At 37.5% G+C, this 26,616-nt stretch overlaps 2 protein-coding genes across 2 annotated transcripts; both read right to left on the bottom strand.

Moving 5' to 3' along the window:
• Positions 1-15,548: 15,548 nt before the first annotated feature.
• LOC149397689 (uncharacterized) lies at positions 15,549-17,117 on the bottom strand. Its single transcript, XM_089613992.1, has 5 exons — positions 16,990-17,117; positions 16,769-16,898; positions 16,539-16,638; positions 15,983-16,072; positions 15,549-15,892 (listed from the first exon to the last, which is right to left on the bottom strand). Exons 1-5 carry the CDS (start codon positions 17,024-17,026, stop codon positions 15,749-15,751), a joined length of 501 nt encoding a protein of 166 aa, XP_089470118.1. The 5' UTR covers positions 17,027-17,117; the 3' UTR covers positions 15,549-15,748.
• Positions 17,118-19,403: 2,286 nt separating this feature from the next.
• On the bottom strand, positions 19,404-21,352 carry LOC149397690 (small ribosomal subunit protein uS17-like). Its single transcript, XM_089615758.1, has 6 exons — positions 21,230-21,352; positions 21,096-21,136; positions 20,909-21,009; positions 20,447-20,591; positions 20,230-20,319; positions 19,404-19,672 (listed from the first exon to the last, which is right to left on the bottom strand). Exons 1-6 carry the CDS (start codon positions 21,239-21,241, stop codon positions 19,582-19,584), a joined length of 480 nt encoding a protein of 159 aa, XP_089471884.1. The 5' UTR covers positions 21,242-21,352; the 3' UTR covers positions 19,404-19,581.
• Between the last annotated feature and the right edge of the window lie 5,264 nt (positions 21,353-26,616).

The following is a 26,616-nucleotide window of genomic DNA, read 5'->3' on the forward strand; positions in this document are numbered from 1 at the left end:
CCATCATAGACTTTTGTCACCTATTGAGACAAAAATACCCTTCAAGTATGAGTATCAGTTGAAGTAATTCTACCTCACCAACCAAAATTAAATGCACGAAACCAATCAAAACCAGCCTAGGAACGATTGTATTTCCCATTTTCAGTTTTTCCTTTAAAACGAAAAACCCAAAGAGTCTCTGACAGATATAATGGAGATTTTAAAAGCATTCCAATTTGAAGTTCATTAGATTCAACTTCAAAAAGGTAAAGCTTTAATTTTTAGCATTACTTTTTATGCTCAATAGAATGATTCTAGAAGGAAATTATAGTTGGTTTTTTACTAGTTTCGTAAAAAACCCTAGTTTGCTTGGTTACAAAAATGAAGAATGTCAATTTCTTAGATCATTTCTGAACTCTCTTTTGCATAATTTTTTTAAAATAATAAAAGTTTTTCTTTGTTTTAAATAAACAAAATGAATAAGTTTTTAGTTGATATTTGACGTTGAGTCAATGTTTATATATAAAATAAATATAAAAAAAACTTTACTACAATAGTGTCTAAATTCGACCCAATGATTAAAATTTACGAGACTCTAACATTATCGATCGAAAGACTATCCCACTGATCCCGATTATTAGATGCAGGTAATGCGATTTTTAAGCGCGCAAGTGCACGTGTTGCTCAAGTAATATAGTGTTTTAAGTACGAGTGTCGATCCCACGAGGAACAAGCTTAATTAACAAACAAATCAACTAGCACGAATTGAACTAAAGATGTCACAAATTATTGACAAGTTCTAACGCAAAGAAATAATAAAATAATCAATTAAAAGTTGTAAGCAGAAAGAGAGGCTAAGGACCAAGGTTTCATGAGTTTATTCAACGGTTTGGATACACGAATTTCACGCACATTCAATAATCAACACACTACTCTTTGTTCACCATACTCACAGAATAATATTGCTAAATCTCTCTCGAGCATCTAACAACCTATGTCAAAATTAGAAAAATCTTCTCTCGATCTCAATCCCTAACAACAACATGCATTCATATTAGGAGCATTCACACGATTCTATGGCAACCTAACTATCTCTAGCCTAGGCATGCATCATAGTAATTCAAACCAAAATGCTAACAACCTAATCTTTCTCAAGCATCAAGTTGAAGTATAAAATCATGAACAAGGTAGCTGATCTCGATCAAGCATTAAAACGGATTTGAATTAACCGAAGAAGAGAATGAAAATTGAACTTCAACATATTAAATCATATCCATAACCGAATCCTAAACCCGCTACGCCATAGTCCTTAATGGAATTAGTTCATGGCGTGGCGAGAAAAAAAAAAATAAAATAAAAGAATAGGAAGAAGAAGAAACCATAATTAAATACTAATTATAAATTAAAATACGGGAGTTCAAGAGTAAAGGAGAAGAATAAAACTGTAATTGGCGCGAATTGATAAAGAACGACTCTCCTCTTTTTCTCTATCTCTCCCAAACACTAAGTGAAAACAATAAAAAAAAGTGCTAAGATCCCTAAACAAGAGATTGAGAGGTGTATTTATAGGCTTAGTTTGAAATCCTTGGGTTTCTCTTAATTTTCGGAGCAGACTGGGTAATTAAAAGTGATCCAACGGCTCAGATCGACTTCAAATCCACGTTTCCTCTTTTTTTTTTGTCTCGGCGGACCTCGCGGTGCGTGGTTTGAGGGTCGCGCCGTGAGGTTGATATCTCGGCGGACCTCGCGTTCTGTGCCTCATGCTCGGAGATCGATTTTGGCGATTTTTGGAACCTCACGGCACAAGGTCCTTGGGTCGCGCCGCGCACTTTTTTTTCCTGCGCGCACCGTTTTTGTAACGGCCATAACTCCTAGCTCTTTTGTCCAATTCTTGCAAATAAATATGCGTTGGAAAGATAAGAGAGAGCTCTATCTGATCATGGAATTGGATCATCCAAAAATCTTTACTTTAAACTCTAAGAATTTTTCACAAGAGGACGCTGTATTTCTTCTTTGCTCTAACTTGGCGAAAAGTTTTCGAATCTTCTCAAAATTGCTCCGTTACTTCACGTGATGCTCTACTAACCTCCTTTATATCTCATTGGCCTCTAAAACCTATAAGTCTCTCAAAAATACACAAAAAAACATCACAAATACTCGAGAAGAAGCTTGGATTTAGTCGGTAAAAATAGGAGTTTTCCACGTGATTAACGCACCTATCAAATACCCTCAAACTTAAACCGTTGCTTGTCCTCAAGCAACAAAACAAATAACACAATATAAAACACACAAAAGAAGTTACCTACACTAAATTGGTAAATCTCAATGCTTTAAGTAAAATAACTGACTCATATTTCCTTCAATTTCAAACCTCTAGACTTACATTTACACGAAAATCAATGGTTTTAAACTCTACGTCAACTACCCAATGTAAAAGAATCCATACAAGTTCGTGTTAGCTCAAGCCGTTTGCAATGTCTTTTTTTCTCGATTAGCTTTCGATTTCCAAGTCTCGTAGCCTTTCCAATTCTAATATGCGACCACAAGAATCGATTATGTTGAATGATAAGTTATTCTATTCGACACACCATAAGCCTTTTCGTCACCCTTGATCTCAACTAATGCGCACATGTCATTCCTAGCTCGTCAATAGGTCTTAAAGGCTTGTAATTTTTAGGCTAGGGTAAAAGATATGGAATGGAATTTTTAGTGGCTCAAACATCGACCTTAGCGACTAAAATCTCTCACCAAAATCACAACCCTTATACAAAGCAAATTCACTCATCCCCACGTTCTTGGCATCAAATTTCGCCTAACAAGAATGTTTTACTTAGTCTTTTATTTTCCATGTTTCGCCCCCAAACTTCGACTTAACAACAAGCGACAAGTCTCTTAAAACAAAAACATAGAACACCACGCCAAAATAACAATATATGACATAAATAAACACTTTTTTTCTTTTTTTTCTACTTTTTTTCAGATTTTTTTTCTTCCCTTTTTTTTTGCACATAACAATATAAATAAACACCGGCGTGGTGTGTCTAGTGGACAATGTAATATTTAGAGACGAGTCGAAAAACATGTAATAAAATAGAGAAAATCTCACTTAACCATGTCACTCAAGACTTGCTAAAGTCAATGAGGTTCTTTGTGGGATTTCAAAATTATTGGCTTGGCTTTTTTTGACTAAGATAAGAGAAAGGTAAATCGTTTGGCTTTTTGTGAGTGGGTTCTAATTGATACATATTTTCGGGTTGGCTTTTTGGCTCGACGGGTTATTCCTAACGCCTATATCATTCTTACTAGATCAATGTGCGCTCAATTTCGCTTCGACTAGGGATTTCAAAAGGTTCTTAGTGTGTTCGGTTGTCACTTTTCAGAACTTAGTGGGACTACTACTCAAGGTCGTCTAAACATCGAGACAAACATTATTCGGGCTTTAAGTGATAACACAAAACTCAACAAGATTCTTTTTCACTCGGTAATTCACGGATTTTTTTTCACATGTCTACGGCTTAAGATTATCCACGTCATCGGCAAACATTTATTGAGTCAGTTAAAGCACACAAAACACCAATTTTTACCAATTATCCTAAAACAAAACAAAACAACCTAGAAAATCAACTACTAATGTACAAAAATATCCCCCCGTAAGACAAACAATTCTCCCCCCCCCAAACTCAAAACTTACATTGACCCCAATGTAATTGTGGAAAACATGGATAGAGGGACTTACCTTGCGGGGGTGGTCGAACGCCCCTACTCGTGACCGCCACGCTCAAGCGGTGGTGGATCTTCATTTTCATCCTGGTGCTCTGTTTTCTTCCACACCTCTTTAAATGGTGTTGGCCATTGTCCTTGCGTCGGCTTGATTGGTGATGTCAGCGTCGCATCCTTTCTGTTGCCTTTCAAAGTTTTGTCCGGAGGAGTACGTGGTGGTAATGGGAGCGGAAGAGGTTTGACTTCGTCTATCTTGAAGAAGAAAACCTGTTCTTTCTCATTTTCGCGCTTTCGGGCTTTGTAGATCCCGAACGTCTCTTCCTCATTCTTCACTCACGTCTTCAGTTCACCTTTCGTCACGTCGATGAGAGCACTACATGTGTCTAAGAAACCTCGTCCCAAGAGTATGGGAATGTCGCGGTTCTCGTCCATGTCGATGATGTAGAAATCAGTTCGGAAAGTGAATTTTCCGACTTTGACAAGGATGTCTTCCGCGAAGCCGCGCGGATACCTTACGGACTGGTCCGCCAGTTGGAGAATGGTGCGCGTGAGTTTTAGTTCACCCACTTCCAGCTTGTTGAAGATGGCCACGGGCATGAGGTTGATGCCTGAACCTAGATTGCACAAAGCGTTGTCGATGCAGATCTCTCCAATGGTGCATGGCAGCGTGAATTGACCGGGATCCTCCAATTTTGGTGGGAGTTCTTGTTGTATAAGCGCGCTACATTCCGCGGAAAGTGCCAGTGGTGCTTTGCGGGAGCGGATGTGGCGGCTCGTGGATGTGGACCGGCGAGGGTGGCTTCGGAGCTACAACGATCGGGACAGCTTTTCCCTCATCTTTCTTTGAGTTTTCGACAGTTGCAACATGATGATGTGAGATAGTGTTGCAATGCTCTATTGGGTTTACCTTGGAGCTGCTAGGATGCGGGCTTTGGGTTCTCGCATGGAAATCCTTCGCTAGTTGCCCCACCGTCGTCTCGAGGCTCCACATTTGCGCCTCTTGATTTGTCATTCGCGTTCGAGACTCGGTGATGAAGGAGGTGATGAGTTCTTCTAGCTTGTCCTTGGGAGCAGGCTGATTTTGTTGTTGACGCGGTTGAAACCCTTATTGTTGCCCCTGTTGTTGATTTTGGAACGCCGGCGGAGGCCGGTTCTGCAGGAATCTCTGTTGTTGTTATTGTTGTTGTGGCTCTATTCACCCGTGGTTGTGTTGGTTGTTCCAGACTCCTTTGTTGTAGTTGTTGGAGTTTTGGAACGGGGACCTGTTGTTGTAGTTCCCCACGTAATTGGCATTCTTGGGATGGATATTGTTCGCTTGAGGGCAGTCGTCGGTGTAGTGTGGTCCGTTACACCAAAAACATGGTTCCCGAGTTGTATGACTGATCTTCACGGCGGCTTTCATCTCCTTCATCTCTCTCAACTCCTTTCAGAGATTTGCCATCTCCGTTGCCATTTGTTGCATTGTCTCCAGATCGATCGTGTCGCGGCTTGAGCAGTGGCGGGACCGGCCTTCATGATTCTCCTCTCTATCGGGCATTGATCGTTGGAGCGCGCTAATTCTTCAAGGAGAGCTTGGAACTCCGATGGCGTCTTAGTTAGCATCGTGCCTCCTGCGGCGGTGTTTACTAAGGTCTTCGTCGAGTTGAGGAGTCCGTAGTAGAATGTTTGAAGTTGGACCGGCAACATGACCCCGTGGTTATGAAATTTTTGGAGCATCTCCTTGAAGCGTGCCCATGCTTCATGGAGGGACTCGCCGTCCATTTGCGCGAAGCTGTGAATGGCGTTTCTTAGGCGGGCCGTCTTCTCGAACGGGAAGCACTTGGCGAGGAAGGTGTTGCACAGCCCCTCCCATGTGGTGATGGAATCGGGGGGAAGCGAGTTGAGCCATGCTTTTGCCCGGTCACGGAGCGAAAATGGGAACTGTCGAAGTCGAATGGCGTCCGTGTTGATGTTGTGGATCTAGAATGTCCCGCACAACTCGTTGAAGTTAAAGATGTGCTCGTTCGGATCTTCATTCGGGGCTCCGGAGAATTGATTCTGCTGGATCATGTTGATCGTCTCCGTCTTGATCTCGAAGCTTTGGTTCCCTCCGATGGCCGGATTGACAATGGCCAAGCGATACCCTTGAGTGGTGGGTAACACATAGTCGAGGAGTGGTCTCTCTTCGTTGGCCCTGATCTCTTCTTCAATGACTTCCTTGTCTATGTTTTGCTTCTTTTCCTTTCGATTTCTCTTGCACGTTTTCTCGATTTCGGAATCTATAGGAAGGAGACTCGAATCATCGTCTTTTCGCATTAACCTTCAAAGGAGAAAGATAACGCAAAAGCAAGTGAGACACAGAAAATAAAAGAATGTCCAAATTGAAATTTAGTTAATTGAATTGCAATTAAAAACTTGTTCCCCGGCAACGGCGCCAAAAACTTGTTGCGATTTTTACGCGCGCAAGTGCACGTGTCGCTCAAGTAATATAGTGTATTAAGTACGAGTGTCGATCCCACGAGGAACAAGCTTAATTAACAAACAAATCAACTAGCACGAATTGAACTAAAGATGAGATGGAAAGATGTCACAAATTATTGACAAGTTCTAACGCAAAGAAATAACAAAATAATCAATTAAAAGTTGTAAGCAGAAAGAAGGCTAAGGACCAAGGCTTCACGGGTTTATTCAACGGTTTGGATACACAAATTTCACGCACATTCAATAATCAACACACTACTCTTTGCTAACCATACTCATAGAATAATATTTCTAAATCTCTCTCGAGCATCTAACAACCTATGTCAAAATTAGAAAAATCTTCTCTCGATCTCAATCCCTAACAACAACGTGCATTCATATTAGGAGCATTCACACGATTTTATGGCAACCTAAGTATCTCTAGCCTAGCGGCATGCATCATAGTAATTCAAACCAAAACGCTAACAACCTAATCTTTCTCAAGCATCAAGTTGAAGTATAAAATCATGAACAAGGTAGCTAATCTCGATCGAGCATTAAAACGGATTTGAATTAACCGAAGAAGAGAATGAAAATTGAACTTCAACATATTAAATCATATCCATAACCGAATCCTAAACCCGCTACGCCATAGTCCTTAATGGAATTAGTTCATGGCGTGGCGAGAAAACAAAAATAAAATAAAAGAATAGGAAGAAGAAGAAATCATAATTAAATACTAATTGTAAATTAAAATACGGGAGTTCAAGAGTAAAGGAGAAGAATAAAACTGTAATTGGCGCGAATTGATGAAGAACGACTCTCCTCTTTTTCTCTATCTCTCTCAAACACTAAGTGAAAACAATAAAAAAAAAAGTGCTAAGATCCCTAAACAAGAGATTGAGAGGTGTATTCATAGGCCTAGGTCGAAATCCTTGGGTTTCTCTTAATTTTCGGAGCAGACTAGGTAATTAAAAGTGATCCAACGGCTCAGATCGACTCCAATTTCCTCTTTTATTGTCTCGGCGGACCTCGCGGTGCGTGGTTTGAGGGTCGCGCCGTAAGGTTGATATCTCGGTGGACCTCGCGTTCCGCGCCTCATGCTCGGAGATCGATTTTGGCGATTTTTGGAACCTCGCGGTACGAGGTCCTTGGGTCGCGCCACGCACTTTTTTTTCCTGCGCGCACTGTTTTTGTAACGGCCATAACTCCTAGCTCCTTTGTCCGATTCTTGCAAATAAATATGCGTTGGAAAGCTAAGAGAGAGCTCTATCTGATAATGGAATTGGTTCATCCAAAATATTTACTTCAAAATCTCAGAATTGTTGACAAGAGGATGCTGTATTTCTTCTTTGCTCTAACTTGGCGAAAAGTTTTCGAATCTTCTCAAAATTGCTCTGTTACTTCACGTGATGCTCTACTAACCTCATTTATACTCATTGGCCTCTAAAACCTGTAAGTCTCTCAAAAACACACAAAAAACATCATAAATACTTGAGAACAAGCTTGGATTTAGTCGGAAAAAATAGGAGTTTTCCGCGTAATTAACGCACCTATCAGCAGGGGAATCGAACCGAAGACGTACAAGGTCCCAAGAATCGCTCTTATCACTAGACCAACTGCTTGGGTTCAACGATTTTACAATGAAATAATTTAAAATTGCAATCCATGTGGTTGGTTGATGATGCATCTGCTAATATTTATTTTATTTTGAACTTTCCCTATGCAGCATGACAATATTGCGTGTCTCTAATGGGATATCCCGCGAGATTAACATGAATAACTCGCATGAAGGGTCCTTGAGGGAGCTAGGAACCGTGGAGCAACCGTGATACAAGAACGGACTCAAAACGGAGTAACTTCAGACCTTCAGGATGATGGCTCATTTTAGTAACTCTTTTTTCCTCCGAAAAGTCCATGTCCGACCTGGTTGAGGAGTTTCCCGACAGAACGGGTGTGGGTTATTGCTTCTTGAGTAATGATACATGTAATCAGAGAAATTTCAAAGAAAATGTTGCATCTTACTCATCCATCAGATTGGCTTTATGTACAGATATAGGATACGTAACGTACAAGAAATAATAAATACAAGATATATATTAAAATTATAATAACTACGTAATATTCTGTAACGATCCTAAAAAGTACGTAATATTCGATAACACTTCCCCTCAAGTTGGAGTACAGATGTTGGTCATGCCTAACTTGTTACAAAGATATTCTACCCGAACCACATTAAGCGCCTTTGTGAAAATATCTCATATTCGATCGTTTGACTTTACATAATGTGGAAATCAAGCCTTGTTGAATCTTTTTACGAACAAAGTGACAGTCGATCTCAATATGCTTTGTTCTCTCGTGGAAAACTGGATTAGATGCGATATGGATGGCAGTTTGATTGTCGCACCATAATTTTGTTGGAAAAGTGATGTCGAAGTTTAACTTTGTCAATAGTTTATGTATCCACATTATTTCACAAGTTTCTTGTACCATGGCTCTGTACTCTGACTCAGCACTAGATCTTGATACGACATGTGCTTCTTGCTCTTCCATGAGATCAAGTTTCCTCTGACAAAGACGTAATATCCAGTAAGTGATCTTCTATCCATCTTGGACCCTCAATAGTCTGCATCTGTAAAGCACTCAATCTGAGTATGACCATGATTTGAGTATAACATCCCACGTCTTGATGCTCCTTTCAAATAACACAAGATCTGCTCTAATGATGCCCAATGATCAACTATCGAAGACACCAAGAATTGGCTTACTATGTTGACGGAGTATGCAATGTCTGGTCGAGTAACGTTGAGTTAGTTCAACTTGCCGACTAATCTTATGTATCGTTTAAGATCATCCATTGGTTCTCCCTCCTTTATAAGCTATTTCATTTTGGGAGTCATTGGGACACTGCATGGTCTGGTCCCTAAATTTCCTATCTCGGAAAGCATATTAAGTACATACTTCCTTTGCGATAAGTATATACATTACTTCAACACCCAAGAAGTATCTTAGTGTGCCCAAGTTCTTCGTTTGGAACTGCGTATGGAGGAAGGTTTTGAGGGACGATATGTCAGTAGTATCACTTCCTGTAATTACTATGTTGTCAACATAAACAACTAGGAGAATGATACCATCTTTCATATTACTGAAAAATACAGAGTGGTCAGATTTGATCTTTCGAATCCCAAATTGTTCAAGAGCCTGGCCAAACCTTCCGAACAAGCATGAGGGCTTTTTTTCAATCCATACAACGCTTTTCAAAGACGACACACAAGGTCATACTCCCCCTGAGCAACAAAACTAGGAGGTTGCTCCATATATACCTCTTCATGTCGATCTCCGTGCAGAAATGCATTCTTAATGTCGAGTTGGTGAATGTGCCAGTCACGATTTGCTGCAAAGGAGATGAAAAGTCGGACATATGTCAACTTAGCAACCGGAGAGAAGATATCAAAATAGTCAATGCCATAGGTCTAGGCAAAACTTTTGGTGACTAAGCGATCTTTCAATCGAGCAAGCGTGCCATCCAAACTCATTTTGATCGTGAAGACCCATTTACATCCAATTTCTCATTTTCCTGAGGGTAAAGTAACCAGGTCTCAAGTACCGTTGTGATCTAAGGCATTCATTTCCTCTATCATTGCTTTCTACCAACTTGGATTATCTAAGACTCACGAATAGTTTTAGGAATTGTGATGGAGTCGAGGGATGAGACAAAGGCATATGAAGAGGATTACAAAAGATTATATAAGATAGTGGAAGAAATGGGATGAGTACACTGTTGTTTACCTTTGCGCAACGTGGTGGGAAGATCATCGGTCGGAGGTGGATCCGATGACGAATGACCCAGTGTAGGACATGTCTCTCGAGGATCAATGAGTGTGTATGGTACTGGGCGGACACGACGAGTGTAGACAATAGGTAGTTGAGGAAGAGAATGTGGTTTCTGTGGAGTCAGGTCCTAAAGGAGGGGAGACTTGTGAGGGTGATAGGACGTCTAGTGAAGTAATGGATTAGACTAAAATATCATCATCCTCGTGTGATGGCAAGGCTGGTTTCTCAGATTCAAAGTATGGTAAGTGTTCTAGAAAGATGACATCGATAGAAACAAGATACCTTTGGAGACTATGATAATAGCATCGATACCCCTTTTGAAGACGAGAATACCTCAAGAACACACATTTCAATGATTTTGGATCTAATTTTGTGAGACCTGAACAAACATCCCGAATAAAACATGTACTACAAAGATTTTTGGATTAACTATGAACAAAGGCTTTTAAGGAAACAATGATTTGTATGAAATCGCACCTTGAAGAACAGATGAATGCATACAATAGATAAGAAAACATGAAGTAGAGATAGCATTAGCCCATAAACACTTTGGAACACCTATTTGAAAAAGCAAGGCTCATGTAGTTTCGAGAAGGTGTCGATTTTTTCGTTCAACAACTCCATTTTGGGACGTAGTATTTGTTGTCAATGGTGCCCACAAGAAGAGTAGAAGTCTTTACTTATGTACATTTGATGTAATAAAGTCTCACGAAGACTCTTGCTTGTAACTGCTGAATAATTAATAAAAAATTTGAAACGTTCATTCATTCTTCCTTGTCTGTTTGAAGCTTTATGGTAAACTATAGAATTAGTCCTTAAACAAACCTAACAACAAATGAAGAGCCAAATATAGATTTGCATTAACAAATTCTTCATGGTTTGCTTAAAACAGTATCTAAAGATCAAAGGGCTATTGATCTCAGTATGATTGTTAGGAGAATCTATGATGTCTGGTTATGAGACATTGAGAGTTGGAGACTCTATAGTTCTTCCTAGGTATCTTCTGAAGGTACTGAATTGACCAGTGCACTTCTAGAGACAGAATAAGAACAAACCATTTAACCTCTTATGTCTCGAAGTCACTACGTATGAATTGCATCGTACTTACCTCAATCCTGAAATGAGACATGTCATTTCATAGCTTACGTATTCTCATTTGAAAAATTCAAAGTTCTAGATTCACTATGTGATATAGACAGGACCTATTGGTAAAATACTAAGTTATGAAGATGTCATGAGTAACTTTGTGAAGATCTCATAGATATGGAATTCATGTACAAGATTGCTGAAATGCAATGTATATCACCTCATGCTTTGTCACTTGGAATGTGAATAAATGAACTGGTCAGTGTCCAAATTGAGTCATGACTTTTTTGGATGAATCAATGTGACTTGTTAGCTCCTCGTAAATACATTGTTTCTAACTTACTCACAAGCGACAAATGAGTTGAGGAAATAACAACTAGAAGGGTAAAATGGTAATTTTGCAAATCTCATCTAGTTGATGATATTCATCAAGGGTAAACATAGATAATATTCAATGGATCCACTCATTACAATTAAGTAGAATTCTTGAGTAGAAAATATATTCATTTGAACCAAGAGATTTCAGTGTCAACTCTTTAGTGGAGTCAGTTGACATTAAGCTAGAACTTGAAAAAAGGGTTGTGAACTTTTCAGTCCAAGTATGCTAGCTCAAGCTTTGTTCATTTGGATCAAATGAACCATGAGGTCACTACCACAAGTCTTTAGAGTAGGAATAGTTAAACAAGAAAGCTAAGTCAAAACAAGTTCAAACGTCTAACTAGACAAGTTTTACAAAAATTGTCTAAAGGGTAATTTTGTCCTTTTGGACAAAGGATGGTATGAATGTCAATAAATAAGTTTTTTGACATTGTCATATGATGAAAATTGAAATGTATCACACGGCCAACATCCTTGGATTGGGCTTTGAGGATTAATTTCATTTCATGGAATTTTATGTGAAAATTCTTAATGCGTTTTTCTTATGTTGTCATGAACAAATAAGAAAACTTCTAGAAGCATGTTCTAGAAGCCCTTAATTTCGTGCACCATCATAGAAGAAAGAGAGTTTATTTTGTGCATTGATGTATGAAGATACTTTCCAAAAGAAAAAGAGAAAACAAATTTTCTCTAGAAGGAATTAAAGGGGGCGGCCAAAGAGGGAGAAAACAAATGAGGAAACAAATTCAAGGACTTGGGGCAACATGTTGCACGTCCAAGGAAAGGAAGGGGAAACCAAATATTTGCTCATGAATATGTGATATTCAATAGAAAAGGGAAAACTACCTTTTCAATGTAATCCCTCCTCCTATAAATACCCCACCTCATTCACAATTCACAATACACAATTTTAGAGATTGAGAGCTTCTCTCTCTAGAACTTGTAGCCGCCCAACCCTCTCTCTCTCTCTCTCTTTTCTTGCTCTTTTGTTTTGACACCTAGGTCCTCATTAGACCTAGCGTTTTGTTTCAGCTCTTTGGCTCATAGACTAGTTCTTGAGTCATAGTGTTTAAAAGTGCCCACACACTAAATCCTAACCACACTCAAAGACTCTAGTAGTAGAAACTTTCGTGGTTGCTCACTGGTTCAAGAAGACTAGTGCGATAGGCGAGCTGCGTGGGGAGATGAGCGTTTCAACCTCCTAAGACTTCTCAACGTTCAAGCTCCATTCAAGGTTGGTACCGAGTAAAAATTAAATGTAGTTTTAAAATTTTAAATTATATGTTCATGCGCTTTGTCTAGGTAGTAAAAACGTTTTACGAGTTTTAAAGAAATTTTTTATATTCCGTCGCATGTTAGAAGCGATAAATCTTTTATTAATCCTAGATGTATTCCAACAGTATCAACACATGATGCTTCATGGAGATTGTCATTTTGGGTCATGTAATTTTGAAAATGACTAGACATGTATTCTTTGGCATTATCACTACGAATGGTGCAAATAGAGATATTGAATTGAGTACAGATCTGAACAAGAAACAAGCAAAATAATGAGAATTATGAACGATTTTTCATTAAAAATAACCAGTTTACACGAGAAAAATCATCCATAAAAGTGACAAAGTATCGAAACCCCGGTTTGGACACAGTAGGACAAGAACCCCAAACATCTTAATGAACTAACTCAAATGGAGCGCTAGATCGCTTATTGACCATAAGACTGGAACTAAGGCGATGGTATTTAGCAAAATGACATGACTCACAGTCTAATGAGGAAACTGAGCGAAGCTGAGGACAAATAAGCTTAAGAAGAGGAAGGGAAGGGTGACCTAAACGACAATGTTCTTTAAAGGCAGATGTGTCGCTCAGGCAAGCTATGGATTTAGATGTGTCGAGAATGTAGAGGCCTCCAAATTCATGTCATTTACCAATAGTCTGTTTCATCATGAGATCCTGAAAAACACTAGAGTCGGAAAAAAAAAATGAGATTCAGCAATATAATGTTTTTGTGAGTTGGCTAACAGAGAAGAGGTTAAACGATAAGTTGGATAAATGCAAGACATGGGATAATGACAAAGAAGGAGTATGTGTGATAGTGTCAGAGCCAATAACATTTCAAGGGGATCCATCGGTTAAAGTAACCGTGGATGCAAAAGTATGAGGTGTAAGGGTGGAGAAGAGTTTTGAATTATCTGTCATATGATCTGTGGCATTGACAAAGGGTATTGAAGTCCTTAGTGATTCCTGGTACCCGGAAAATTTGGCATACTCATCAGCAGGGACACGAACTAAGTCATCGCATGATGATGCAAGGTGAGCTGCTCGTTCTTTTGATTTTTGTATTGAAGCTTTATGCACTCTTATATGGTGTGACCCAATTTCTTGCAATAGTGACAAGTGATAGCGACAATATATTTAGGGTGAGAATCAGAATTCTTTGGACCTCCAAGTTTGTAATTAGCAGTATGGTTTGAGCCATACGTGTTTCGAGAGAGTAGGGCTCTGCTAACAGGATTAGACGGGTTTCCCTCCGTGCATAGAATGCGGCTAAAAACCTCTTGGAGAGAGGAAATGTCGAAGACACTGATGATCTAAGACCTTGCAGTGTCAAAGGTCGGAGGTAGTCCCACATGGAAATTCATAATGACCATTTGCTCTCGTTATTGCTGCTGAACTTTCACATCAACGCTGAAGGGAAGCAACATATTGAGCTCTTCATAAGTCTTCTTCAACTCCATAAAGTAAGACGTGAGTAATTGGTCCTGCTTCTCAACTTTATAGAAGGTTTTGCACACATCGAACATGCCAGAGAGATTTATTTTCCCAGAATAAAGGAAGTTCATATAATCCATTAATCCTTTGACGAAATCCCAGAGATTAACAAGATAATTACCTCGTCGTCAATGGGGTTTCGCATTTGCAGAAAAAGACGAGCATCCTCGCAAAGCCATGTTTTTCGGGACTCGTCTTTCGGAGCAGAGTTAACCAAGTCATGGTCTGGAATAAACGAAACGTCTTGCTCTAATCGAGGTAGTTTGAGATATTCAGCTTGAGGTCTATGGTCTTCAAGAGGACGGGCATGATCTCTGGCTTTGTTCAGTCATTTTGATCAGGAGCAATTGGCAGCAACGAGACGTTGAGGTGATATGAGACTGAGACAAACGACACGAGAGTGGAGGCAAAACCGTCTGACCGAAGAAGAAAACTGAAATAAATCAGTTGAACAGGCTGAGTAGAGGTGGACGAAGCAGGCGGAAGCAATAGAATCGAGAAACAACGGCGGCTGGAAGGCGTGTGGACTGCACGCGCGACGGAGAGTGACAGCACATGGGAGGCACGTGGCTGGAGCTTTGGGTCGGGAACTGGCACAGAGTTGATCGGAATTTATTTCCTGAGTGATTATGGGTTGGTGGTGAGGCTTAAAATTCTTCATAATAAAGAGAGTTGATGTGGTTTTTGGAACTCTGAAAAACGGGTAAAGAATGTTTCGAAAATAGGAAATAGAGAGCAATTTTTTTTAGAGAAAAACAGGCTGAATTCGAACCCAAAGAAGGGAATGATAATTTTCGAATTTAGTGGCTTAGAAGCATGGCTCTAATACCATGTAATCAGAGAGAATTCAGAGAAAATATTGTATCTTATTCATTCATCAGGTTGGCTTTATATACACATATAGGAGATGTAACGTACAAGAAATAATAAATACAACATATTCTGTAATGATCCTAATAACTACGTAGTATTCTGTAACGATCCTAATATTCTGTAACAATACCCAATCAACTCAATCATTTCATCAAGTACAAACTTTCCTTCACTCTTACTGTAACACTGTCTATCACCATGGAAATTGGTCATTTTAAGCTGCTGATGGAAGAACCTTGGAGGCTTCCATTTTTTTTTAAGGGGTCTCGTAACCAAGTCTTAGCTTCATCTCCTCATCGAAAAATGTAAGAACAAAGAAATTGAACTCCACTTACTTTTGCGTCGTGAGGTTTTGCCCAAGGATATTAGTAAAGCATTGGAGTTGCCGAAGCAGCAAGATGACTGTGTCAAGCTTATTATCAACCTTTAGGCTATCATTGGTGTGGTGTGTAATAAAACAAAAACAAAACAAAAAAATCTACTCTTATCATTATGCAATATGATCAAGACGAGTCTTACAAATGCCATTAGCAAACAACTATAATTCCACTTTCAAAAAGCAAATCGATTTGTTCTTCCGCGATGAAATGAAAATGAAATATTCGGATAAACATAAACAAGTACTTGTTTTTTTTTTTTTTTAGGAGTGAAGGCAAAGCATGAATCATCAAAACGTGACCTCTTCTTCGAGATCAGCTTCAAAAGGGATCTTGTTGTTTCTGTTCTTGTTGGCACCTCTGAGGCGAGAGGATACCTTGTCGATGGCGGAGTTGAGCTGACCAATCTTCTCGCTTAAGGTCTGCCTGGTTCTCTGCCAAACAAAAGAAAAATCCATTCTAATTCAAAACCCGAACCAAAATATAGGGCAGATAATGGCTATAATGTGTGTATATATGCGTACTTCTAAACCGTCGTCTTGGTTGTCATAGTACAAGGGCTTGCGTCCCCTCGTAAACCCGTATTCATCTTCGCTGAGAAGCGACCTTCTGATCTGTAAACAGCGGAAGAATTTGGTCTTAAAATAGCGCTAAATAACCAATTGAAACTGATAGATTTGGAAAATAGCAAGGTGCCTAAAATTAGTGACACCACCAGAATTTGAAAAATGTACATATATAAACATGTAGATACCTTCTATACAGTGTTAAATAATATAAACATGGACATGTAGCCAATATATGCCTAGGGGGCCTCAAGCCACCCCTAAATTTATTTATTTTGCCTATGTTAATTAAGTCTAATATTTTACATAGAAAAAAAAAAATCAATATAGCGATCTAAGGGAAAATAAATATCGCCTATAGCTTCTAACTACGTCACTGCCCAATCAAACTTGTAACTATTTCACTAAAGACATAAAACATTGGCTATTTCGCTAATTTGTCATTACGAAATGGCTAATTTTGAATTATTTTGTTATTGATGTCATACAGTAAAAACAGAGGCTATAGATGAACCTGAGGAGCAAAGATGTAGGCCAGTGTGCCACACACAGCGCCTCCGACCAGAAACCCCGCAAAGAAATCTCCTCCTCCGTTGCCGCCGGTATTGGTGTCGCTGCCAAGAACAAAGCTTGTAAATCAATTGAATGAAATCCAATCGGAGATATATATATATATATATATATATATATATATATATATATATATATATATATATATAGAGAGAGAGAGAGAGAGATACATACCGGTAGTCAGCGCGAATTTGCTTGACTTTCACAGCGCCACTGCAACGCCCGATTCGCTTCGGAGGTTTGAGGAACAAACAAGAAGACGAAGACGAAGACGACGATGATGACATCGAGTTCACTCCTGCGACTGTATGATCCGTTTTGAGTTTCAATTGGATCCACAAAACAAAAACCTATAAATTCAATTCAATTCAATTCAATTCACATCGGATCATTACCAGGCAAGGATAGAGGATTCCAACAAGTCGCGGCCATCTTTGTTGATGCGAAAAGATCGAAGGCGTTAGAGAATTTAGGAGAATGGAGAGTTGAGAAAGAGAGTGCGTAGTGAAATAGCAGTTGCAGATATTTAGGAGCTTCGTTATTATCGATGCTTCTATTTACCATATTGGGCTGCTTCTACTAGCCCATAACTCAAGTCCAATATCATTAATTCCCCCGAAAACATCATATTTCTCATACTTATTTCAACAATAACTATTTTGTACATAGATTACTTTGACTTTTGTTCTCATTTTTTATATACAGTTTTCTTTAAAATAGCGGTGAATATACAAGTTTTGAATTTTTATTTACAAAGTTGTCCAATTTACCTTCCTAAATTGTGCGATCAGACTTTTTGAATTTAATGATTATAGCTGATTGTATAGTTATATTGTTAGGAGTTGTTAGTATAGGGATTCATCGATAGAGTTATGATAGTTGATATGAGCAAGCTACCAATTCATTTAACTTGAATCTTATCCTTACGAAAAAAAATGATTCAACGAGGGACATGAACGAGCTCGACCCAACTCGAGTTGAAAACACCAACGAAAACAAAAAGAGCAATTTTTAGTGAACGATTTTTGGAATACAATGCGTAACTGAATTGTAGAAAGTAATATCCTGGAACGTAAAAGATATCTCTTCATTTGTAATACCGCGAGCTATTTAAAGAAATCTAAAACCTCAGATCCTAAAAATATGGATGATACGTAAATGACCGTTGCTGTTTCTACTCGCCCACCCGTTCTCCACGTCTTCCTCTTTTCGTGGGTTGAACCATTGACGACTTGATTGGGCTTGCCTCTTTTCACCGCTCTCTCTTTCTCTTTGTGGCTTCCTTTGCTCGGCCCAGACTGAACGGACATCTTCATCTTTTATGGAAATCCAATTGGGCCGGACGAAGTTCAAAACAAAATTAGGATTTAATCTCCCTCTACAATGACCATTAAGACAAAAATGTAGCTCTTGCACGACCCAAAATTTGTAAATTTCTCTATGTAATGCAAAAAGTGCATCTAGTCTTTCTTTTTACTTATGACCAATTCTCTTTCTGGATTTCTGTAATCCAAAGCTCTCACTCGTGCGAATAACTTTTTTGTTGCTATATCATTTTGCACATTTGTTTTTATTAAATCTAATTTCTTTGTTATATTATATTATATATATATATATATATACATACATACATACATACATACAAGGACGAAGCCAGGAATGTAGATCAGGCGGACTAATTTGTAACAAAAAAATTCAGGGGGGCTGATTTGTAAATTTTGAGGGTAAAAAAATGTAAAAATAAAATAAAAAATGGGTAAAAAGTGCAAAAAAAAAAAATTGAAGGGGGGCTATAGCCCCCTCTCACTCTCATGAGGCTTGTGCGTGCCTGTATATATATATTGTTTCTATTCTCGTCGACTCTCATAAAATAAATTGAAATTGGACGTCGTTCCTATAATATCACTCTTACTCATATCACATAAAATAATATAATGATAAGTTCTTTTTGAGGTATACACAATTATAAGCACAATAAAATATTTGAAATTATATTATGTAAACAAAAAATTATATGAAATACTCAAATGTCTACTTTCAATTAAAATTATAGAGCAATCATTCAAATGTTATATAAAAAAATAAATAAATAAAAATAAAAATCATTTTTAGATTTTTTTTAAATTTTTTTTTAGAAAATTCTTTTTACTTTTAGAGTATTTGTTGGTATAAATTCTGTAGATATCGCACGACTCCCCCCTGATATCTACTGGTAATTGGGCCACAAGTCCAATCCAATATATTCGTGGTATTTGCATCTTATGTCACAAATTGGCAATCCAATTGCAAATAAGTCACACGCAAAAAATTTAGAAAGTTTTAACGGAAAATGAAGTAATTTTTAATGAGGTATTGTACAAATTCAGAAGATATGGAGTAACTAATAAAAAGAATAAATGATGAGAGACAGTAATTTGAAATTTACACATGTGACACGAATGTAAATACGTGACACAAATGCAATTTTGATAATTTTGTGACACAAATGCAAAAACCCGACGAATTTGTGACATTGACGCAAATTTTCCAATATATTCCCCAACTTACAGCTATCTTGTAGCTCAAAATATGTCTCCTTGCAGCTCAACTTACTCGCCAAAAATCTCAACTTGATCGAGGCAAACTACAACTATTTTGATCGACTGGAGATTTTTCGGAAGATTGCCTAAAATGTTATTATGTTGTGTTTAATATACCATTATAATCCTTTACAAATCATAAGATACACTCAATACGTGATAGTTTTCCAGAGGAGCAATTAAGTACGTAATACGATGATGATCTTATGTGAACAGAGGCAGGTGCGGAGTGGCGTAAGACGACATGATTAAATAAATTAGGTGAGAAATCCATAAAAACAAAAACAATGGGATTCCATGATCAAAACTTCCCTATATCAAGGAATGATATAACCAGATTCAAAAATTAAAGAAAACAAAAACACGAACATAAACATCTAACTTTTCCTGGGACGGTCTAGATGTGCCTCACATGGCAGTAAAAGCCTTTTTCCCACCAGCAAATGAACCAGCAGGAATCACCTTCAGAACATTGAACCTCACAGTCTTCGACAATGGCCTGAAAAATTAGGAGTGAACCCAGGGGATATGTAAATAACGAATATTTGAAATCAATATCTGGGAAAATGAATTAGCGAGTGGTATTGACTATTGAGAAGGCCAAGTCGATGGGACTTTAGCAATAAAATAATTAGTTTAATTGTCTTCATAATGACAAAAATGTAATCCAATTACATTGGAGTGCATCCCCATTGATATTCACCAGAGGAAGACTCAAGCAGAGAGGATTGTAAATTTTCTACACGCACAAATAAAATCCTAAAACCCAGAATTCCAAAGAGAATTTGGCTCCAAGAAGAACTATGTGCGACACCGAAAAAATGCCCTAAAAGAAAAGACATGTTGGTGGGAAAAAAATATAAAAAAACGACTGAGAGAGAAGAAGATATGCCGTGTGATAGTTGAGTGTTAGGATGAGAATTACTGTACTATTATTACTGGGTTTAGGCTTATAGCCTTCTTTGGGAGAATCCGGAGTCCCTTGAATATCGGTTTTTTTTTTATCAATGGAATTTTCAAAGGTTCCCAACACAAGCTTGGCACAGGAAATATCACCTGCACTGGCCGATGATGACGTGATCTCCTTCCTTGACACGGAAGCACGGCGAGCAATGTGCCGGGATGTTCGAATGCCTCTTCTCGTATCTGAGGAACAATGAATTCAGGGTTAGAGAAGAAACGAAATCAACAAAAGAGTGATAACATTTGGTGGTTTGGTTTCTAACACAAGGCGTGAAAATTGAAAGACGAAATCCCATTTGACTCTTCTTGCCTTTGGTATTTCTTGACGAAATGAAGGTAATTCCGGCGCACAATGATGGTCCTGACCATTTTGGCACTGTGGCAAGTGCCGGCTAAAATGCGGCCTCGGATCGAAACAGTTCCAGTAAATGGGCACTTCTTGTCAATGTATGTTCCTGAAAATTAAATCAGCAAAGCAGTCTATAATTCCAATGCCAATTTAATTATAAAGAAACAACACCAAGCTTAATTTAAAGCGACAACAATAAAAAAAAGAGCGTTTTATATGGAACGATTATTGATACTTCTTATTGACAAATGCTAATTTTGTTTTTGTGATATGATGCAAAAGATCACAGTTGATCCCATAGAGAAAGAAGCTAATCAACGACCATACTTTTTGACTGATCTAAAATAACAAGATCAAATTTTGAAGTTCGGGCATACAAAAGAAAAGCACACTAAAATGGGATGTTGATGGATATAGCATTACCTTCAATGGCTTCTCTGGGAGTCTTGAATCCCAATCCAACGCTCTTGTGGAACCTATTCCCGCCTTTTCCTGGCTTGTTTCCCTTCGATGGTTTCTTCGAGCTAAGTAGTGCAACAAAAATCGTATATAAAGACGCAAGCACATAACAATGGAAACAAAAATTAGGAATTTTTTCCTTTTATATTACCATAGAAACACTTTAGGTTGCTTCAGAAACGCCTTCTCAGTCTGCAGTTAAAAAAAAAAGAGTCAATTAGAATAAATATATATACATATAGATAGCTATGGACACGGAGAGAGACAGGAAGATCATAATCGAACCTGCTCCGCCATAATTGGTTGCTCTGTTGATTGAGAAAGTTCTCAGAGGAGGCGATTGAGTGGTAAAGAGCTCGGAGACGAAAGTGTCGATAAACCCTAATTCCATAGTAGCGATATGGAAGTTTTTTAGACGACGATGCAATGGGCTTTGTGGATAATTTTTGGGCCCAGTTTAAAAAAGCCTATTAGATTTGGAGAGAGGTTTTAAACGAATTCCAAATATTTGTCTAAGAAATTGCCACAACAACTAAGAGTAAATTATGGTGTTTGGACAGTTACTATCTTTTTTAAAAATGGCACATCTAGGAGTAGTCATTTGAATTTGATGTGTATATTTACAAATATGTCATTGTCCCTAATTATCTCTCTATTTTCATATAAATGTTCCTTATATACGAACTTCTCCCGCGACTGTTCATTTCCTTCTCTACCGCTTTATTCCACCTCTTCAACATAACAAACGACCGGGTGACTGTAACGACCCGATTTTTTTTAAGTCGTTATCCAATCATAGAAGCTTGAAATTTCATTTCATACTTGTCAATAAATTTTTTTTCGAAAAACTAGAACTAAAATAATTATTTATTCTCAACTAAATACTTTAACTCAGTATAATAATATGAATAAGTACAAAAATTATTTCTTCGTAACTAAAATAATTATTTGTCTTCAAGATGTTATAAATATAAAGGAACATGCTTAACACGATTATCATAATAACTTGGCAGCGGAAAACGTTTTAATTAGCGTAGCGGTATCCATCCCCACCCTTTACTCTTGTCGCCACCACGATCCCAACTCAAAGTCATTTACCTTGCACATGTCCTACAATGCGAACGAAGAAAAACATATACAAACATGTGAGCTAAAGCTAAGTGAAATTCATGTAAAACTCACAAAACATTTTTCTACATAATAATAAATAAACATTATAAAGTTTTATTAAGTCTTATTATCAACGTGATACATATCTTGTTACTTGATTCATGATTTTCGGGGACCCCTGGTGATCGTATCATATCGTGCGCACTGAGGCTTATGGAAACAATGCGGCCAAACATTGATTCCGCCCTCCGTGAACATGTAAGACTCACCTTATCGAGTCATAAACGTCTACGAGGTGGGTCGCAAGAACCTACTCTGGCGTAGGCCGATACGTCACCTATTTAGTGTTCTCACTTGCATACTTATTTAATCATTTGCATGGTAAAGTTAATGAAATAAAATAAGTCTAAAGCATACTTGGAAATTCTTGGATAAAAATACTTTAGTACATATTAAACTTAGTTCACAAATATGGTAAGATAAACTTGGAAACATAATCATGTAATCTAACATGCATATAGCAATAAAATAATACACATCCATAAAATTAAATAATACTTGCACATGATATTATTTTGAACTAATTCGCATTGTAGTGAGATGAACTCACCTCTCGGTTTCAAGATACTTAGCACTCGAGCTAGGAATCTGACTCTTTCTCGAACCTATAGGAAAATAACTTATGTGCTTCTATAATCTATTCATACAAAACCAAGCTTAAGGGATAAAAGACCTATAAGAATATTAAAGCTCTATGAACGATCTAAGGCTCGGGAAAAAATGACGCATATCGAAAATATAATTTGAAAGCTTGTAAAAACGTTGCTGGAAAAATTATTTTCAGAATGACCTATAGTTACACTTTTGTTAATTACGGATAGTTCGTGACTCGGAAATCGGTGATTCTTTTTGCAAAACAACAATAACATATGTACCTTTAAAATGCCATATTAAACCTAATTTAATAATCTGTAAAACATTCCCAGAATTATTTTTAAGTTCATTAAACAAATCTGTCCGGGTGAGAAAGCAGTTTCGGCACACAAAATTGAAAGTACTCGTTTGAACTCTTTAAAACTTATTTTATGAAATTTCTTTTTGGAACATATAAAAGACATAATAGATATATTACAAAAAAAAATTACCTTTAAATTAAAACTATTACAACAACTTGTTTAAAAATATACTCTATAGCATGACATCACTTCTCGGGTCCTAAGGATATCTCACTAGCGGTGTGCATTTAGAGGATTTTTATGAACGAAATAAAATACATATAAAAACACATTACAAAAGAATACATATGTAGCTTCGTTTTGGTATACTCCATTAACAATTTGAGTATTTAGAAGTGATAAAAATTAATTACAAAAATTACATAAATTAAAAAAGTCAGATTTGAAGAAATATAAAACATTTCATGCATGCATTGTGAGGCTCTAGTTTCTAGAGTTAAATGGGAACATGGAAATAAAACTAGAATAAGAACAATAATTATAAAGAATTAAGACGGGAAAATGCTAACCTCTTGGACTTAAAGAAAGGGCAAGAATTAATCTTCACCTTGATCTCTAGAAGAAAATCTAATGAATTCTATATTCTATGATTTGTCTCTCTCCACTATAGCTCACTTTGTTTTCTCTCTAAACTTTGGAAATTTTGTGATGAAAGGAGAGAGTGTCTTGGGGTCCATTTATAGGAAAATATTGGGTGCTAGATGGCTTGGACAAACCCTGCATGTCTACCTCTCCCACTCTTCTATTTTTTTTATTATTTCCTTATTGAAACACACCAAAAATCCTTACACATCCATACACTAAAAGGGTGTCCTATTCTAGGTTCTATGCATGATCATGCATGAGATAAAGTTGTTTTTTATCAAGCTATTGGAAAGGATAAACTTATCCCCACCAAAAGGTTTCTTACACAACAACCTATTAAAGCAACTTTCAAGGCAACAAATTTTGTCTTATTAGAATCATCTTACACGGCTAAACCAATAGAAATAAGTCAAACAATTTGGCTTTTGATGCCACAAGGTTGTTTGAAAAGTGTACCATTGCTAGAAGTTGTAAATGTGTCACAATAAAAAAAAATGTGTCACATTTTTTTATTAAATATAATAATAAATAATCTAAAAGTGATTTAATGAAATTGATTCATGAACATGACATGAGATCGTATAAAAAATTAAATGTTGAATTTTTTTATCTTGAGTCAACTTTCTTACAATAGAAAGTTTGACTAGAAACGAGACCTTCCTAAATTAGAAACAATTTCCGAGAGTGTCTAAAATGATTTTTGAGTATGATGTTCCTCAAAATTTCTCATTGACGTTGGAATATTTCAAATATAACATATGAATAAAGCTCACTAGGGGCACACCTTCAAATTGTCACACCTTCAAGCAAGGGGCACTTGCCACACGTGGCAACATTGCAGCACTCATAAAGGACAACAAGGACTGGAATGATGTTGAGAAGCGAGTCCGGTTTCTTCTTCTCCACTTCCTCTACAATGTGCTTCTCCCGGGCCAACGTACAGTTGCCATGAATAACAAATCATACATAGATGGTTGATGATCCGGCCACATTCAACAGATTCCACTAGGGAAATGTTGTATGGGATACTTCATGTTGACTGTGAGGAGTTTTGTGAAGAAAGCTGCCAGCCCAAGTAGCCCATCCAAAACCAAGAAGGTCCATTTAGAAGCCTTTCTGCTACTTTTGCAGGTATGGGCGTATGAGTGTATACCCAAATTGGAGTCTTTGGGTTTATGCACAGTACTGAAAGACGATGCTAGACCGTTGATTCTGCGATGACCTTCTTCCTCCAGAGTATCTAAATCTGCATAGCAGTCCATTCAGTTACAAGAGGTACCATAATTTACATTGCAAAATAATTTGTTTGACACACAAATCCTAAGAAATTTTTTTTAATGTTTCCCAAGTTAATTTTAGAACCATCAGGAGTGACATTGTACAGCCCCCCTCTCAGCCCGACTCAACCATTGGTCGCACTCGAAAGAAATTGAAAACAGTTGCCGAGAATGAAAACTCTTCTGCTGATCATGAGGTAAATGTCATGTTGTTACGTGTATATAACTAATTTATTGATTTTAGTTACGTGTATGTAACTAATTTATTGATTTCAGTTACATGTATATAACAAATTTATAGAATTTAGTTTCGTGTATGTAACTAATTTATACATTTTAGTGACGTATATGTAACTAACTTATAGATTTTAGTCACGTTTATGTAATTAATTTATAGATTATAGTGACGTATATGTAACTAATTCAGATAATTATGTTCCTTTATTTCAGGATAGATTAGCCAATCTGGAGAAAGAGTTCAGTAACATGCATACTGATTTCATTGATCTTCATCGAGATCAAAAGAATTTTAGAGGACATGAAGTATGTCCTGGATACGCTAAACACCTTCTCGGCACAAAAGGCTGCGAAGCAAAAGCTTACGGAATTGGACTGCGACAAGTTGTCCGATTGTGTCCTACTCCTCCGCATCGAGAACATTTTCGCCTACCAGTGCTATCACCTTCACCTTGAGATGGTATTATTCTCTTTTTAGGTCTGCCAGCCTGACGTGCGTATGTTGAGGGTGGTTTGACTATGATTTGTTTCACGTTGTCGGGAATCACCCATGATTCAATGTTGCCGTGTGGATGGATTACACATGTATAAGAAGATTTTCAATAGTCTGTAGTGTAAAACAAAGAAATTAGTCCTCAACAACATAGTTCCGAAAGCAAAAACATGCGATCCCGTGGGGACATATAAAGTTCTCTATTTGAAACATACGACACGTGCATGTCTTATTCGTCAAATTTACAGTCCATGACTGACAATCCCTATCAATGACCTCGAACTCGTACATCGACGACGATCGTACCTTCATTATCACAAAAATCTATTTTAGTTCCCTATACGTGACTATTATATTTTAGTTCCCAGTATGTAATTAATAAATGTATATTAGTGACGTATTTGTAACTGTAACTAATTACCAAAGTTTAGTTACTGTTGGTGATTTATCGATTAAACGACACCAGAAAACAACCATGATGCAGCGGAAGCAATAAAATTACACTAACAAGAGCTAATTAAATCATGGTTATTTATACAAGATCTAGATCTACGTTATTTATTGAGAGCAAGCAATATGTCAAGCAACGGATGAGAAAGACGAGTTTAATAAAACTTACAGTTTTTGGCTCACGAACCGAAAGCTTTCACAATCCGTCTTCGTCTTTAACGTACAAGCCTTCTCACGATCAGATATGGAAATCCTCCTTCAAGGACTCGATGTGATGACACCAAAGTTTTCCGAAACGTAATCTCCAAGGAAGATAAGACAAATGAGTGGGCAACGTTATATCTCACTAGATCTGGAAACGAGGTGTTTTCGATCTTTCTCTCTTATTTATAATAATGGAATTGAAACAATTCCGAGGGGAGGGAGATGAAACAAAAGTAGGCACACCCTAGGCATAGGAGGCCACAAAATTTGTGATAATTATGTTAAAATTTGATTCTCATC

This window comes from Urtica dioica, chromosome 5, assembly GCF_054948205.1.
Source record: "Urtica dioica subsp. dioica isolate 48M chromosome 5, U.dioica_male_clone48M_v1_H2, whole genome shotgun sequence".
NCBI lineage: Eukaryota > Viridiplantae > Streptophyta > Magnoliopsida > Rosales > Urticaceae > Urtica > Urtica dioica.

Bases quoted from the DNA above. Each gene is read 5' to 3' on its own strand.
- LOC149397690 (XM_089615758.1), bottom strand. The intron at 21,010-21,095 runs GTAATATAAAAG...TGCACTACTTAG, and splicing joins CAACCTAAAGTGTTTCTATG to CTCGAAGAAACCATCGAAGG. The intron at 20,592-20,908 runs GTAATGCTATAT...TTTAATTTTCAG, and splicing joins TCCCAGAGAAGCCATTGAAG to GAACATACATTGACAAGAAG.
- LOC149397689 (XM_089613992.1), bottom strand. From the start codon at position 17,026: ATGGCCGCGACTTGTTGGAATCCTCTATCCTTGCCTG. The intron at 16,073-16,538 runs GTTCATCTATAG...CGCTGTTTACAG, and splicing joins CCTACATCTTTGCTCCTCAG to ATCAGAAGGTCGCTTCTCAG. The intron at 15,893-15,982 runs GTACGCATATAT...TTTGTTTGGCAG, and splicing joins ACCAAGACGACGGTTTAGAA to AGAACCAGGCAGACCTTAAG.